Source organism: Mangifera indica, chromosome 11 (assembly GCF_011075055.1).
Source record: "Mangifera indica cultivar Alphonso chromosome 11, CATAS_Mindica_2.1, whole genome shotgun sequence".
In the NCBI taxonomy this organism is placed as follows: Eukaryota; Viridiplantae; Streptophyta; class Magnoliopsida; order Sapindales; family Anacardiaceae; genus Mangifera; species Mangifera indica.
The window spans coordinates 2,099,813-2,115,893 of NC_058147.1; the positions used below are offsets into that span (position 1 = coordinate 2,099,813).

Here is a 16,081-nt window from a genome sequence, read left to right on the forward strand (position 1 = left end):
TTTTGTAAAAAATAAAATCAATTAGGATATGTATACTTACAGAGATTAGAACATATTATTTTTAAAGAGTAACAATTATTTATTTGATTTTAATAAAACAATTAAAATAAAAAAATATTTCAATCTCATGATACAGAAAAAAAAACATAATTTTGTAAGTTATTATCTATAAAAGACATTTTAATAGATATACGATATTTTTTTATTTTTAAATTTATTTTTCCTTATAAACCTTTAGAAATTCATCTGATCTAATAAAAAATAATTAAATTTTCAAAAAATTTCCTCAATTTTGATTGTACTTGATTCTATTATTGGTTTCATGGCTCCTCCGACGTCGATTGGGCCTCCAAATGGGAGAAGAGCGACTGTCAGAGGGAGAAGAGGCTTTGGGAGAGAGAGCCCATTGGCAATGACACTGAAGATGGCGTCGGAGATCTGGAAATGAAACTCTAAGAGGAAACTGTTATTTTTTAAAACTTAGTGTAGAGAAAATTTTTGGTCTTTAAAGTTTAAGAGGGCAAAAAGAGATTATATTTTAATTTATTTTTAATATTATAAATAAAATAACGATTTTATTTTTACTACTGGTAATTTTAACTACTTATAAGTGGGTATTTGAGATTTTCAAAGTTAATGAAAGAAAACTTGAGAATGCAGCATACTTGGGTGGGAAATAGTCCTTTGGCCTTTAAAATAACATGAAAGGAATTTAAACTCATCCACCTTTTCCACTATGCACATGATAGATCACTGATCCCTGGGAGACATTTCCTGTTCTAACTTTCGTTGACCTAAAGTTTTACGGGTCATGTAGAAGCAAAGGTGAAAATAAATATATATTAAATCAAAAACCATTATCAAAGCGTGCTAATTTTATGGAGAGATCAAATTAGGGATAGACTCTGAGAATAGGATCTGGTTGACCAATATGCTAGCCACCTGCATACAGATACGCTGGGGCTTCTGGGTTCTGCCATATCTGACACAAACCCAATCAAGAAGCTGAAGTGGGTCGAGCCAAGGCTTGACCATCTTAAAATTAAGTCTCATTAAAAGCTTCCGGTGAAAGTGAAACTGATAGAGGTTGATTTCATTAATGTGTGCGAGGCACTCACTGGGCACTGTAATCTCTAGAACCACCTCTTACAACTCGATCAACTTTGACCCTCTCTCTGTGTCATTAGAAAATTCATGGGTACATTATGTTATTTGGATCTGCGTTAAATGAGGAACAATATACATCGATTACAGAATCAAATCTCGTCATTGAAGTAAGAATTTTAAGGGAGAATTAATCTTTATTTATTGTTATTATTTGTATTTATCTTTGGGTGGTAAGTTGTCTGAAATTTCATTTACTGCAATTTTAAGAACAGACTAGTTGTGCATAAATGGAGATTAACAGAGTAGAAAAAGAGAATATTAAATGTTAAAGCAATTTTACAAGCACATGGTCAACATAATACGTACTAACACTTTTGAATATTTTTGTTTTTGCAAGGACCAAGAACAAGAACAAGAAGAAAGGCAAGATGAGCCAACAGAAGTTTTCGTGAAGAACACACTCTTCACTTTATTGTTAATATCAACCATGGAAGCCAACCCACTTCGATTAAAGGTTGCTGTTTTACTTGTGTTCTTGATCCAGTGCGTCGAAGCGCAGCAAATTTTTTTAAACTCCGCCGTCGAACGCCATGCATTGCTCGATCTCCGGTCGTCGTTGGGGCTCAGAAGTAGGGACTGGCCGTTAAAAGCGGAGCAGTGCAAGTTCTGGAACGGAGTCCAATGTGAAAACGGCCGCGTTATCGGAATCAATATTTCGGGTTTAAAAAGAACCAGAATTGGTCGGCTAAATCCCCGTTTCAGTGTTGACTCTTTAGGTAACTTGACCCAGTTACGTTCTTTCAATGCGTCCGGGTTTTCTCTTCCCGGGTCAATACCCGACTGGTTCGGGTTTCGGTTTCCGGTGCTTCGCGTTCTCGATCTCCGCTCTTGTTCAATCTCCGGTTCGATTCCAGGTTCGCTGGGTAATTTGAGTAGTGTGAATTTTGTTTATTTATCAGGTAACAATCTTGCTGGTAGATTACCCTCTACATTGGGACAATTAAAAGAACTGTCAGTTCTGGATCTTTCGCATAATTCACTTACTGGCTCTATACCAGATTTTCCCTCTCTTGGAAAACTTACAACGCTTGACCTTTCCTCGAATTATTTATCTGGGCAAATTCCAGTTAGTTTAGGTTCACTTTCTGGCATTCAATTCTTGAATTTATCTGATAATAGTTTGACGGGATTTATTCCTGATGAGTTGAAGAATCTTGGTAAATTGGTTGAGCTTGATCTTAGTAAGAATTTCTTGTCTGGATCACTCCCTGCGGAATTCAGAGCATTGAAGAGTTTGGAAAAGTTGTTTGTTGATAGAAATGAACTAGAAGGGCACTTGTCAGACGACATGTTTTCAGGTCTTGATCAGTTGCAAGTTGCTGATTTGAGTGGGAATAAATTTGATGGTGCACTTCCGGTTGCATTGTTGTCAATGCATAACTTGCAGCTTCTTGATTTGTCTGATAATAACTTTACAGGTGTTTTTCTGAGTTTGAGTGCAGATGGTAATTCCTTCGGTGCTGTGTTTAACTTCTCAAACAATATGTTATATGGAAAATTGAATTCTTCATTGGTGAAGTTTAGTTCTATTGATTTGTCAAGGAACTATTTTCAAGGCAGTGCAGCATCTTTTAGTGGAAGAAATGTTACTCTGGATGGAAATTGCCTTCAAGATGTAGCAAATCAGAGGAGTCCTCTGGATTGTAGACTTTTTTACACTCGGAGAGGGTTGAGTTTTGATAGTTTTGAAGTTATAGGACCTACACAGCCACCATTATCAAAACAGGCAAAGAGCAGTAAGAGATGGATATTCATCTTAGTGGGAGTACTTGGCGGGCTTGTTTTCATTGTGATTTTGGTCACAGTACTGGTACTGATCCTAAGAAGGTTTGATAAGGGTATTGCAAATCAAAGAGGCAGTGCAAATGTGGGTCCTGTTCCAGAAGGAGACAGCCCACTGCCTCCCAAGGATCCAAATATTCAATCCAGTGTTGGTGATTCATTTACATATGAGCAGTTGCTCCGTGCAACCGGCAGTTTTAGTGCTGCAAGTCTCATCAAACATGGGCACTCTGGAGACCTTTTCAAAGGAACTTTGGAAGGTGGAACTACTGTTGTAGTAAAAAAGGTCAGTCTACATTCTTTCAAGAAGGATTCATACAAGATGGAATTAGATTTGTTCAACAAGGTTTCACATGCAAGACTGGTTCCACTTTTGGGCCAATGCTTGGAGCATGAGACTGATAAACTTTTGGTCTACAAATATATGGTATGTGGAGATTTGGCTAGTTCCTTGTACAGGGTTACTGATTTGGAGGATGACGGTTTACAGTCCCTTGATTGGATCACAAGATTGAAAATTGCTATAGGAGCTGCAGAAGGCCTATCCTACCTACATCATGAGTGCAACCCTCCCCTGGTTCACAGGTATAAAGAAACTTGTTTTTGATACCATTCTTCTCTTTGGTTTTGACGGATGGCTTTTTGTTGATTATGATCATTAAAAGCTATTATAAAGGTTTAACTTACAATATGGCAGAACTTCTGCTGCAGCAACAGGATATTTTTACATTCAAATTCGATTATAATTTATATCTAAATATCAAATAGTGGATATATCCAAATTTAGAATTACACTAGCAAGCTTTATATGGTATTTCAAAGCTTCCATATGCAATCATATTTAGGCCAGTTCCTGCCATTTTTTGCTTTATTTCATAATGTACACATGGAACTTTGAATAACTTGTTACTAGCTTTTGTTGAATGTATGCTTGGTATTGTAAATCTTAAATGCAATCATGTTTTTGTTTGATATAGAGATGTTCAAGCAAGCAGTATCCTTCTTGATGATAAATTTGAAGTTCGGCTTGGAAGCTTGAGTGAGGTTCGTGCTCAGGAAGGGGATTCTCACCAGAATGTGATAACAAGATTGTTACGGAAACAGTAAGTACCATTCAGCCACTAGCTTTGTCAGCCTTTTTTATTTGTGCAAAAAATAGTAGCCTGTGCAGCCTTGTGGCCTCACTATATGTTGAGTTACACATGGCTTTAATTTGCTACATTCTTTGGCATTAAACAATTTGGTGCAAGATTTTTTCTTTGTTAATTGATCCTTGTTGTGGCTTGGTCAGTAATTAGTTTTCTGCATGACTTCATATATTGTTCCTTTCTTTAGATGCACAAGAGTTTCTTGAACAGATCCATGCTGTACTCTGTGCTGCTTCCTAGCTGGTCAATTATGGTGTAAACAAGCCATGCCCAAACTAACACAATATAACTGGACATGGATGTCCTGGTTTCTTGTTAATGTAATGTTCATACAAGTTTTAGTTGCTTTGGAGTCCCTTTCTCTCACAGCTGAATACCACTCATTGCGACCTTGAATTTGAGTTGAAATTCTCTTCTGAGTACTGATTGTGTTATTCCTTTAAACCTGCAATATTTTGAAAAATATTCACTGCTAATAATTTCTTCCTTTTCATTTGTGCTACGATACCTGCTCTTTTTCATATTTGTAGTTGTTTTGTATATAGCCATAATAACAATTTTTTTATTTGTTGATATGCAGAGCCTCTGACCCAACTGCTTCTGGTATGTAATTCTGTTATACATATTGATTTCGATTTTTTTTGGTCAATGCAGACACAGTTTGTGTTTTACTGAGGTTCATTGTCGTTAGTAAACCCAACCCGGTTATTCTTAACTGAATTCAACTGTAAACTGTACCTTTTTTCTTCAGTGAAAAATATTCTTGTTCTACAAAAGAACCATTGAATGGTCCTTTTTGGTAATTAGATGTCCTACTGCTAATATGTTAGCATAGGTTCATACGTAAGACATCCTTGGCTGAATCAGCAGCCATATTCTCCAATGATAAATTCTGCATTATTATCCAGTGTCACTGTTCAGCTTTGTGTTCAGTATATGCCGTTTTCTTAGGTTTTTCATCGTCCCATTGTACTAAGATTGAAATGAGATCGATTATAATAATTTTCCTCAATGATGAACAGGTTCATCCACTGCAACATGTGCTTATGATATCTACTGCTTCGGTAAAGTCTTACTTGAGCTTGTAACGGGCAAGCTTGGCATTAGCAAATCGGATGAGGCTACTACGAGAGAGTGGTTGGAACATACGCTACCTTACATCAGTATAAATGACAAAGAAATGGTGACAAAGATTGTTGATCCATCTCTGATTGTAGATGAAGATTTATTGGAAGAAGTATGGGCCACGGCAATTGTGGCGAGATCATGCCTAAACCCCAAGCCCTCAAAACGACCACCGATGAAATACATTCTAAAAGCATTGGAAAACCCTTTTAAAGTGGTGAGAGTGGAGAGTTTCAGCTCCGCAAGGCTCAGAACAACTTCATCTAGACAGTCATGGAGTACCACTTTCTTTGGTAGTTGGCGACAGAGTTCATCAGAGAGTGCAACCATTTCTGGTCAACCAACTAGAGAAGGTATCGGTGGTCTGAAACAGCTGGGGAGATTAGGCTCTCATGGCAGCGGTGGAATTGAGCACTCGTCTTCAAATAAAAGGTTATCAAATGAGATTTTCCCTGAACCAGTAGATATGCAGGAAATGGAGAGGCAAGAGGTGCATTAGCTGAAAGAGTGATTGGGATTATATTTTATTGATTTTGCATAATCCGATTGAAAGACCATCTCATCGAAGAGTGAATGTCCTTAATAAGCTTTCAGAAGACCAGCACTGCAGCCAGATGCTACTAAGTTTAGCGAGGAAATGGCTGAAGAGTCTGCTGGTGTAAATGAGACAACCAAAGAATCTATTTTTTCAACCATTTTTTTTTCTTTTTTGGGTTTCAGAGCTTGCTGATTGTTAAAGCAAGCTGTAGAAATTTCGTGTAATTGATACTCTCTTATAGGTCCCTGGTAAAATTGTAAAAGCTTAGGTTTTCTTCTTCAACATATTCAATTTCCAAGTTATTCAGTAATCAAGCGCCCAAAGCAAATGTACCTATAATTTAATTCGTGATTCAGCTTTAGTGAACATCACATTCAACCTACTTTACCAAATTCAGATATAATTTTACAGCAGTGCGCACTCAGTTCTAAGTACCCAATTGGGTATGTTAATTCAAAATCATTCAGTCGTATGGTATTTGGATACTCTAAATTGAATGCACATAATTTTATTGTAAATTTTATACTGAGTCCAAACATGGATACTTTCTGAATTAACACATGCTGTAAATACAGAAACCTCAAATTACCAACTGAAACAGCATGCAAATCTTGTAAAGAGAAACAGTATATATTGTCAATAGACCCATGGTTAATTCAATTTTGTCCTCAATTCCTAAATCTGACTCCAAAAACTGAATGATAAAGACTTAACTTGATTGAATCAGCAGAAGATGGGGGCTTTATGTGGCAGTCTCCAGCTGTGGTATGGAGGAGTTTGCATATACTGGGTGAAGGACATGCCCTTCCTTGGGTTCAACATGCACCCACTTGCGGCCACTCAGCTTGTGTGTCTCAAATTTCACACGTCCTTCCTTGAGGGCATAGAGGGTGTGATCCTTTCCCATTCCAACATAGTCTCCTGGATGAAATCGAGTTCCTCGTTGCCGAACTATAATGTTTCCAGGTATCACTCTCTGCATAGCAGAATCAACAGCCACAAACAGCAATGCAGCAATGAAGACTCTACAAACAACACAGTTATTCGTACAATGAAATATCCAAATCCATATAAATCATTCACTCACCTCACCACCAAATTTCTTCACACCAAGATTCTTGGGTTTTGAGTCTCGTCCATTCTTGGTGGATCCAGCCGTCTTTTTTGTAGCCCAACGCCTAAACATCAAACTTAATCCACCAGCGGAACCATCTAAGAGTAACAATATAATCATCACCCGGATTTATTTAGTAGTATTATTAAATAATGACACCGGCATGAATGACGTGTCAAAATGAAGTGTAAATTACCAGCAAGATTGCCATACAACGGCGCACTGGTAATCAACTCTTTCACATTCAATCGCTTGCAGAATGTTGATGCAACATTAAACATGCTCATTTTCCTCTAAGAGCTAAACCTATCAGAAATATTTACAAGCAGCAAATGTTACATAAATTTCATCATGTGTAAGGTTTTCGCCCTATCAATTCGTAATAACATATCTGCACAAGCACAGTTGCACTCCATATAAAACAAGTTTACAGAGACAAGCTCTTAGGGTCTTGCCTGTAATATATTGGAGAGATAGTAAAATTGCGTACCTATCTATCTGCGATTGGAGTTACAGGATCAAGTGATCGTTAATCGATGGGATGGGAAGATGTTTCTGCGTTTCTCCTTTAATTTATTTAATTATTTGAATCCCTCTAGGGTTTTACTTGCCAAGGACCAATTGACGTGAAAAGCTGATTGTTGGCCTATCGGTCATCCCAAACAAAGGGCCCAATGAAAAATTTCCCAAAATCTTGACATTTGGGATTATTCTTGAGTAAAAGACTAAATTGCCTACGGAAATCTTGCGTCTCTCTAGAGGCTATTTCAGTCTTTACGATTGACAAATAGGTTATTTCTGAAAATTCGCAGGGCAGATTCAACCTAATTTCTGTTAGATTTCAAGGGGAGCCAAAAATCCATCATCTACCTTATTAATACTGAGTCAGTTTTTTACATTAACAGAATTTTTTACAGATGGGAAAACATAAGAAGGAGAGGGAATAGTCATTTGGACGATAACTGGTTTGTTTTCGCTTCATCCAATATTTATTTGGTCCTTGGGATCATGTATAATTTTCCCTATTTATTTAAGTAGTAAAAAATAGTAATACGATTTCCTTTAAACAGTCCAAAAATTGACTCGACTTTGGTCTTACAAAAAAGAAAAACGGTGCATAATCAAATTCCCCACCGTCTAATTGAAGCAGAGTTGTAAATTGAGAGCTCTGTATATATCCAGGATATCATCACGGTTCAAACTACACAAAGGCATATTTAAAAGCCAGTTTCTTTTTTCGGTAAATCTTCATTTTCGTGCTTCCTCGATATAGACAACCGATAACTCCTCCAAGCTCCCCTTGTCATGATGATAACCGCTTTCAAATGGGCAGAATATCGAATTCATGAGGCATGAAGTCTTCACCGGGTCTATAATATTTGTCAGGAGAGTACAAGCTTAAGTTGGACACTTGGCTAGTATAAAGGCAAGCAAATCTCTCAACCTACAATCACCAAAACCCACGAAATTGCAATGTTATGGCACTTTTTTCCAAGAGTAATATTATGTGTATGCAGTTTTGAATATCCAGATGATGGGCATATAACTAGAGAAAAATACAATAATTATTATTTGCAATTTTCGCATTCATGTCTTTAGCATAAACACTTCAACAAATGACCAAAATGTTTCAAAATAACACACAAACTCATCTTACAGACAATTTTGACAGTCTGCAATACAATGATAATTTTGAAAATATCAAATCTCACCTGATGAGCAAAGCGAGAGTTTTGATAACCAGTCTTCAGTAGTTGCCCCCAGATCTTGTGAAACTGTACTTGTAAACAAACAGATCATTGTGGTTCGTATGTTGGTTGTTTTAATCCAACGGCTGCTAAGATAAGTATCTAAATATATGAAACACATATCACAAGGTAAAATCAAGTAATTTTACCTTCTGGTGACATTTCCGCTGAGCCTCTTGATGAGTGAGTCGCACTTGATTCCTTTGAGACTATAACATCAACAGATAAATTTGATTTAAATTTATACCGTTCATCTGGCAGAATTTTTTGGTTATTACAAAATTAACATGACAGCTCTGACCTCTAATTCATCTATTTTAGAAGATATGTTCTGCTTTTCGTCATCACTAATAGCATCAAACCTGAATTGAACATTTAATATTTAAATGCATCAAACACTATAACAATATGTTTTCACTCAGAGTGGGAAAAATAAAATGGATTGCCAGAAAATTGCTTACTTTAAAGACCATTTTAAGTGATGTATTTGATCTTCAATAAGATCGCGCTCATTCCTTAGCAAGCGAAGTTGCTGTGCAAAAACATCATGTAAGTTGAATGGAAAAATGAAAATCAACTGATTAACCATGGCAAACTATTTAACCGTTAATCAACCTATGATATTTTTTTCTTTTTATTGGTTTAAACATTGACAGTACAGAAGGAATTTTATTTTTTTTTAAAGAATTTTGGATAACAGAAAAAAGTTGGGACACAGTAAGCCTTACCCCTTAAATGCAAACCATACAACAAAGAGTTTACGGAAACCTAAGTTAGAGAAATAGTCCTCAAGTATTTAAAAATATCTCATGATGTTTTCCTTAAAACTACTTTAACAATTTGGACCACAATACTGCTAAAGTACAATGACATAAGGTAGCATCTAGTATCTTACAAAGTAAACTATTATGTTTGCAATATCCTAATCCAATAGCTCGATTTATTGTCAAAATATTGTTTATTTTAAACATACAATTTATCACAATTTTGTTTTTAGGTTTGATGATCCAAAACACATCTTAACAACTTAGAGTTCACAAACTATTAAACTAGTCTTGTTTTAGCATTCTCAAATAATTTAAGATGTCTATATATATCCAACATCTCTTTCATGCTTGACTGATGTGAGATTCACTTAGAGATGTTATGTTGTTATCTTACCATGAATTCTATAATATTTTGGAAGTGTGATTTCAGTGATAATATTACTATAAACAGTTATACAGCACATGAACTTTGTCATTGAATTAGACAATGGTAAATTACTGTTGCAACAAAGTGAAATAAGATATCATTGAATTAGACAATGGTAAATTACTGTTGCAACAAAGTGTAATAAGATATCATCTTATCATTGCAAGAACTTGCAAACTCATCCTTAGTACCTTACGCATACCCCTCAATTCCCAAAGCAACTTAACTTCACTCTCAAGCTCAGGAACAACAAGCATTGTTCTCCAACCTGCTCACAAAACAAGAATGCGAGGAAACCTCTATTATGCAGCCAAAATAGAAATATAACCCCTTATTGCATTGCATCCTGGATATGCCCTTCACATTCTCACAACAGCCAGTATACTTTTATTAAGCAGAATTAAAATATCAATATCGTCAAGTCAAATCTATCGAGATAAATTATGATAGTGTGAATCACATCTAATTTCACTCAAATGAGACAATATAGTAAAAATTCAAAAGCTGTTGCTACAAGAAAAGAATAAGATTAAAATGTCATACCAAGAACCTTTTTGCTGCGTAATATATCTCCATAGATATGATCTCCAACATACAGAACCTACTAAAATGGTACAATAAATTTCTATTACCATTTCAAGTCAGCAATAAATCAATAACAACAGAAATAGGCCAAAGATGAATTGTAATTTGGTAACTATTGACTTGGTTATCAGGTAAAGCATCACCTGTGAACTTGACTCAATTGAGAGCAATTTATGTAGATGACCAACAGTACCCCCCTAAAAAGACAAATGATATGAATCATTAAATTATTCCCATTTCCATTACAAAGTTATCTAACAGTTGATTGTCAATATATTATCTTTTCTTTCATTGTTTCTTTCCTGGTTGCCTTGGATTTATCATATTAGATTAACTTGTGTCTTAGATATTGCTGAAAAATACCTGGAAAACTCTACATGTTTTATTTTCCCCCTTCAGCAATAACTTCGGTGAAAAACTTCCCACCTGTTTCATAAAGCATAAGCACTATTTAGTAAAATGGATGAAATAGAAGGGAAAAAGGATATATACCTACTAACCTGAGGCATAGGTGTGCCATTATCAGTATTAAGTAGCATTCCACTCTCAGGTTCAACCTCAAAAAGATTGGCACGACTATCTTCATGGAAGAAGCCTGGTTTGGCACTGAAATAAGAGATACTTCTTCAATGTCAGACATCTAAGGACAGAAGGACTGAATGCATGAACCCTACTACTAATGTTATCATAAAATGGCAGTCATCTATAAAAAAAAAGGGATTTGGTCAAAGAGAACTTGACAATAAATCATTAAAGCTGGAGCACTATATAACACTAAATTCAGTTTAGTATAAAGCAAGAGGGGGAAATAAAACACAAAGTAAACTGAACTTCAGATATGTCTTAAATGATTAAAAATTTGAAATCCTTCATTATGTGAAGCAATATATAAAACAAATCTACTTAACACATGCTTAAATAAAATGGGAAAAAAGATACTAAATTAAAGTACAACGAAGTTGATGATGTCCAACAAAAGAAGATGACCTGCCAGTGATGACCACATCAAAGTACTTAAGCCAATCAAAGTTGCCAGTACTACTACCATCCAGTTTATGGGTTCCACAGAGAAAATTCATCACAATATTTGTGTAGTCCCATAAACTGCAAAATATTAGTCAAAAGGTTACGATAAGTTACTGTTTTCTAATTAGCAAAAAATGCAAGCAGATAACTTACATCAATTTGAAATGGCATGGGAAAGACAAAGAGGACAGAATACAATTACTTGATACAAAGTAAAACTACTTAGAAAAAATATTATTATTTTCCAAACTTACACTAAGCATCTAGTGTAAAAATTTATAGAATTTGACAAATTAATACAGGATAACAATAATACAAACCATTCATGGTGCAGCTCAGACCATCCATAAACATGATATTTGGAAAACAGAACAAACAGACATCAAACCTATTTGTCACTAGGAATGTTGAACGACCAGATTCTCTGAGCATTTCCAGCATTGGCACAATTGAGGTATCCTCATTGATATACCTACCAGATGACAACATAAGATCTAAATGAGAAAAAATTTACCAACACTATATATACCTTAGTAAATATGTGCATAATCTAGTTTGAAACATGCAACGACTATGTCAATTATCAACTTGGCTGCTGACTAGTATAATATATCAATATTTTATGTCTCTTTTAAATATTAAAAAAAAAAAGTCAAGAATTTAATAAATAGTTTTCAAAGAAATGAAAGCTCATGAATAACAACTTCTTAGAAATGGTTATCATCTCTTTGAACTTGACACCATACTTAATCCTTACAATTTTGGATCCCTGGCAACCATTTGCTTTAAGGTCCCATCTCGATGACACAAATCAACTGCAGCACGGACATCTTTGTACATACGAGCGTAACTAAGAAAATAATTCAAAGAAAAATTATAAGAAAAAAACCAATAATACACAACAAAAAATCATTTATTTAATTCAGTGTTGGAAACTTCCTTCCCTGTGTGTTAATAAATTGTGAAAATAAAAACAAGAAAAAAAGGTAGTAAATTGACCAGGATACAAATGTTGACCAAAATATGCCTTCAAGGATAGCTAAGAATTTCACCTTATAATCATTTATGTTATCTAAAGATGGTTACCATATTTCCCAAAAAAAATGGTCTTTAAAAAGCATTACAATCAAGGATTATGGAAGACTAAAAATCACAATATTTTTTCTTACTCAGTTAACTTTGGGACTTTGTCAGGATTATTATCCATAAAGTCAACAAGTTGAGCAAACAAGAAGGCTTCAGCCAGGGAAAAAAGAGTGTCAATGACAGCATAGTCTGGCTCATCAAAAGCATCTCGTATTAGAGTAAGTCCATATGCATCGACTTTATCCTCCTTGGACATCTCTCTAAAGCCATGATACGCTACTTTCACATATTTGTGCCGATCCATCTGTATAGGAGACAACCACTAACTCAAACCAATTACTAAAAAAAACTAAGAAGTCACATAACCAATGAACATCAAGTTGGCCAGACAAAGGAGCAAAACATGTGTGAAATAAGCTAAGTAAAAATGAATGATTTGAGGAATGACCTTCAAGATGTTGCCTCTCTTTTTATCAAGAACCAAGCCCCTGACCATGTATTTCCAATCAAATGACCACTCCAACAGCTGCATAAACATCAACATGCTTACCCAACCACTAAAATCAAAATCCAATTTTAATCACTGAATAAAAAGGGAGAATATTTCATGGCAATCATATCATATGATAGAAAAGATCTAACTGACTTTTGCTACATTAACCTGAGAGAAAATTTTTCTATGAACTAACACACATATTTGTGCCATGATTTACATTATTCACAATACATGCATTCAGTATGAAACAGACAAACCTCCTCAGGATATCCCAAATCATAAACCAACTTCCTGATTGTTCCATTGTATGAAAGGGTTTCAAAAGTTTCGGGCCTGTATTGTGCCAGAGTGTAATCCATATCAAAGCCAACAGCAACAATGTTCTTCATATTCAATGATCTGTTGCAAAAGATTTGTTTCCCTACATCAATCTTACATCCTCCTCCAGGAGATGACCATATACATGGTTCTTGACCACCATCAGTTTTGGTCATGGTATGAAAATGTGATATTCGGTCACCTAAACCAGTCCCGTGATCCTTATCCATTGAATTGCAAGTGTGCAACTGATGGGTTCCTGATTCATTCAGCAATGAAAACTATTGGCTTAAGTGGCAAATTGTAGATAAAAAAACAATTAATTAAGACAGCATAAAGTCCATATATGCATACAACAGATTTTGATTAACCATAAATTCATGAATTCAAAGGCTTAATTTTCCAAAAAGTCAGGTACAACGTCACGAAAAAACCAAGTTAAAGCTAATTCCACAAGATACAAATATAATTCCTATTACTACGCACGGAATGGACAAAACTACATAAATTCCAGATAGGTTAGTTTATAACTTTCTCACTCCAGCCAATACAAACAAACAAAACAGAGTGATTTCATTTCCAGCAACCACTCTCGGCTCACGCCCATGCAAACGTGAAGATTTCACATGTAACAATTGTTACATGCTCTGCAAAGTGCATGCAATTAACTAGTGCAATAGATTTACAAGATCAACAATTTCCTCCACTCATTTCACAAACAAGCAGCAAAAATGGCACCTAACCAAGATAGGTGAAGTTAAATTTGAGCTTGATCAAGTAATACATAAGGTGAAGAGACCAGTATTCATTGTAACGTCTTTCTTCTTACGGTTCATCTAACAGTCCCAAAATGTCAAGACGCTTAATCTTTTCTTGTTAATGAAATTACAGATATAAAAAAAGGAAAAAAATTATACCTAGGAACGGAACATCTTACCTGACGTATCAACCAAAGGGCACAGAGTACACCACGCTAGGTTCCGAGCCTAAGAATCTTCCAAGATATGCTCCAGGAAACACCTAAAAATTCAATTTCTCAATTAAACCACAGCTTCTCGCTCCCAAAACAACCTATATCCTATTACCTACTAGCCTAACCCGCACAATATTTCACCAAATCAAACCCCTGACAACTTCTTTCCTAGCACGGATATAAGCTTTCACAAAAATATGCACACAATATAATCAATAAAAGAGAACTCCAGAGTAAACAAACAGTAAAACAAAATGCACGTTTACAGAGCAGTAAATTTAAGCTAAAAAAACAAAAGAAATTCAAAAAAAGAAAAACACTAACCAGCGTTATGAAAAGATAATTTAGAGCCGGAAAAAGCGCGATGAAAGGGAAATCTCGATAAGAAAGGAGGCGGATAGAAGAGAGAAAGGCAAAAATGAACAGGCCTCTTAGGAATTCGCATCGTGAGATTAAACAGGCATCTCTGGGGATTAGTAAGCGGAGAAGATAAAAGACAAGAATCGGATACCGGAGCAAAGGTGCGATAACAACTTGGCAATGTAGTTGGAAGAGGAGGAGACATCTAATAACAACAATTATATAAACTTAATGAGCCGGTTGCTTCAATCGGACTATCCATATCCATAAGCATATCCATATCCAAAGATAAGATTGGAATTTAATGCCTGATGCGGCTTGTTTCAACTTCCAGTTCCAAAAGAAAAATAATAAACAGTGCCACCGAACCGGAGGGAAGGGAAACGTTAAGAGCGTGAGGGATGTGTTGAAGATCAGAAATCAAGATGCCGTGCCACGTTGGATTTTGAGCGTGTGTGTGAGAATTGCCGTGGACCCTTTTCTCTCTCTCTCTATTTATTTATATTTTATGTTTTATTTTTCATTTTAACGGTCAGTATTTTGTGACCGAACACACGTGCATTTGAAAAGCAGGCAGCCAATAACCATGTCAACATTGAATCAACGATAATATCAACTATTGCCTCCAAGGAACAACTTATTCCTTGAGATCTTCTTTTTATAGGTTTCGCAACTCAGTGGACACCATTACCACCAAATCCATCAATCTAGTATGAAACTTAAATAGCTGAAACTTTGACCACCACCACCAACATGCACTTGTCCGCTATTGTCACCATCATCGATTATCCTCCCACCACCATAGTCATCTTATATTACTATTATTGTCTAGCTATTATCGTCACTACTTTTGTTACTTGATTTTGAAAGTAAGGTAGCAATATTTGTTGATTTTGTAGAGATAAGGCAGTTAATGAGTTGGGTGGGTGGTAGCAACGGCAATGAATGATTCTTGAAACATATGAAACATGTGGGATTTTAACTAATCCTTTGACGAATATAAAATCATGTGGTTGGGTTATTAAGAAAATAAAGAGAAAAGAATTTGGATTTTTTTTTTAATTTTTCAACCATTATTGAAAAATATTTTGGAATTTTCATCCATTATTTGATTTGATGGCAGACTTATCAAACTTAAACAGCAGTATCGTTTGATTGGAAAGGCCAAACGACTATTTCCCACCCAAGGTATGCTGTAATGACAAGTTTCCCCCCTTTAACTATGGAAATACCAAACACCCACCCATGGCCAGTTAAAAGTAACGGGGTTAAGGGTAAAATTGTCATTTTCTCTATAATATTAAAAAATAAACTAAAATATAATTTCCTTTTGCCCCCCTAAAGTTTGAAAACAAAAATTTCCCCCCAGCCTAAGTTTAAGAAAATGGCAGTTTCACCCTAGGGTTTGGTTTTGAAATCTC

General features: G+C 35.5%; 3 protein-coding genes across 5 annotated transcripts; 1 reads left to right on the plus strand and 2 right to left on the minus strand.

Moving 5' to 3' along the window:
* The first annotated feature begins 868 nt into the window (after positions 1-868).
* LOC123229963 (probable LRR receptor-like serine/threonine-protein kinase At2g16250) lies at positions 869-6,070 on the plus strand. Of its 2 annotated transcripts, XM_044656024.1 has the most exons (5): positions 869-1,274; positions 1,505-3,534; positions 3,927-4,052; positions 4,678-4,700; positions 5,120-6,070. In XM_044656024.1, exons 1-5 carry the CDS (start codon positions 1,206-1,208, stop codon positions 5,719-5,721), a joined length of 2,850 nt encoding a protein of 949 aa, XP_044511959.1. In that variant the 5' UTR covers positions 869-1,205; the 3' UTR covers positions 5,722-6,070. The 2 variants fall into 2 exon arrangements, with proteins under 2 accessions (XP_044511959.1, XP_044511958.1); XM_044656023.1 differs by lacking the exon at positions 869-1,274 and having other exon boundaries at positions 1,372-3,534.
* A 173-nt stretch (positions 6,071-6,243) lies between these two features.
* On the minus strand, positions 6,244-7,719 carry LOC123229965 (50S ribosomal protein L27-like). Its single transcript, XM_044656027.1, has 4 exons — positions 7,365-7,719; positions 7,071-7,180; positions 6,848-6,972; positions 6,244-6,736 (listed from the first exon to the last, which is right to left on the minus strand). The coding sequence occupies exons 2-4, from the start codon at positions 7,159-7,161 to the stop codon at positions 6,503-6,505; spliced, it is 450 nt and encodes a 149-aa protein (XP_044511962.1). The 5' UTR covers positions 7,162-7,180; positions 7,365-7,719; the 3' UTR covers positions 6,244-6,502.
* A 161-nt stretch (positions 7,720-7,880) lies between these two features.
* LOC123229964 (5'-nucleotidase domain-containing protein 4) lies at positions 7,881-15,132 on the minus strand. 2 transcript variants are annotated; one of them, XM_044656026.1, is made up of 18 exons: positions 14,625-15,131; positions 14,265-14,347; positions 13,267-13,586; positions 12,962-13,039; positions 12,597-12,817; positions 12,185-12,277; positions 11,816-11,899; positions 11,389-11,505; positions 10,902-11,007; positions 10,765-10,827; positions 10,545-10,598; positions 10,360-10,417; positions 10,008-10,084; positions 9,084-9,154; positions 8,924-8,984; positions 8,772-8,831; positions 8,587-8,649; positions 7,881-8,318 (listed from the first exon to the last, which is right to left on the minus strand). In XM_044656026.1, exons 3-18 carry the CDS (start codon positions 13,555-13,557, stop codon positions 8,196-8,198), a joined length of 1,620 nt encoding a protein of 539 aa, XP_044511961.1. In that variant the 5' UTR covers positions 13,558-13,586; positions 14,265-14,347; positions 14,625-15,131; the 3' UTR covers positions 7,881-8,195. The 2 variants fall into 2 exon arrangements, with proteins under 2 accessions (XP_044511961.1, XP_044511960.1); XM_044656025.1 differs by lacking the exon at positions 14,265-14,347 and having other exon boundaries at positions 14,625-15,132.
* Positions 15,133-16,081: the final 949 nt, after the last annotated feature.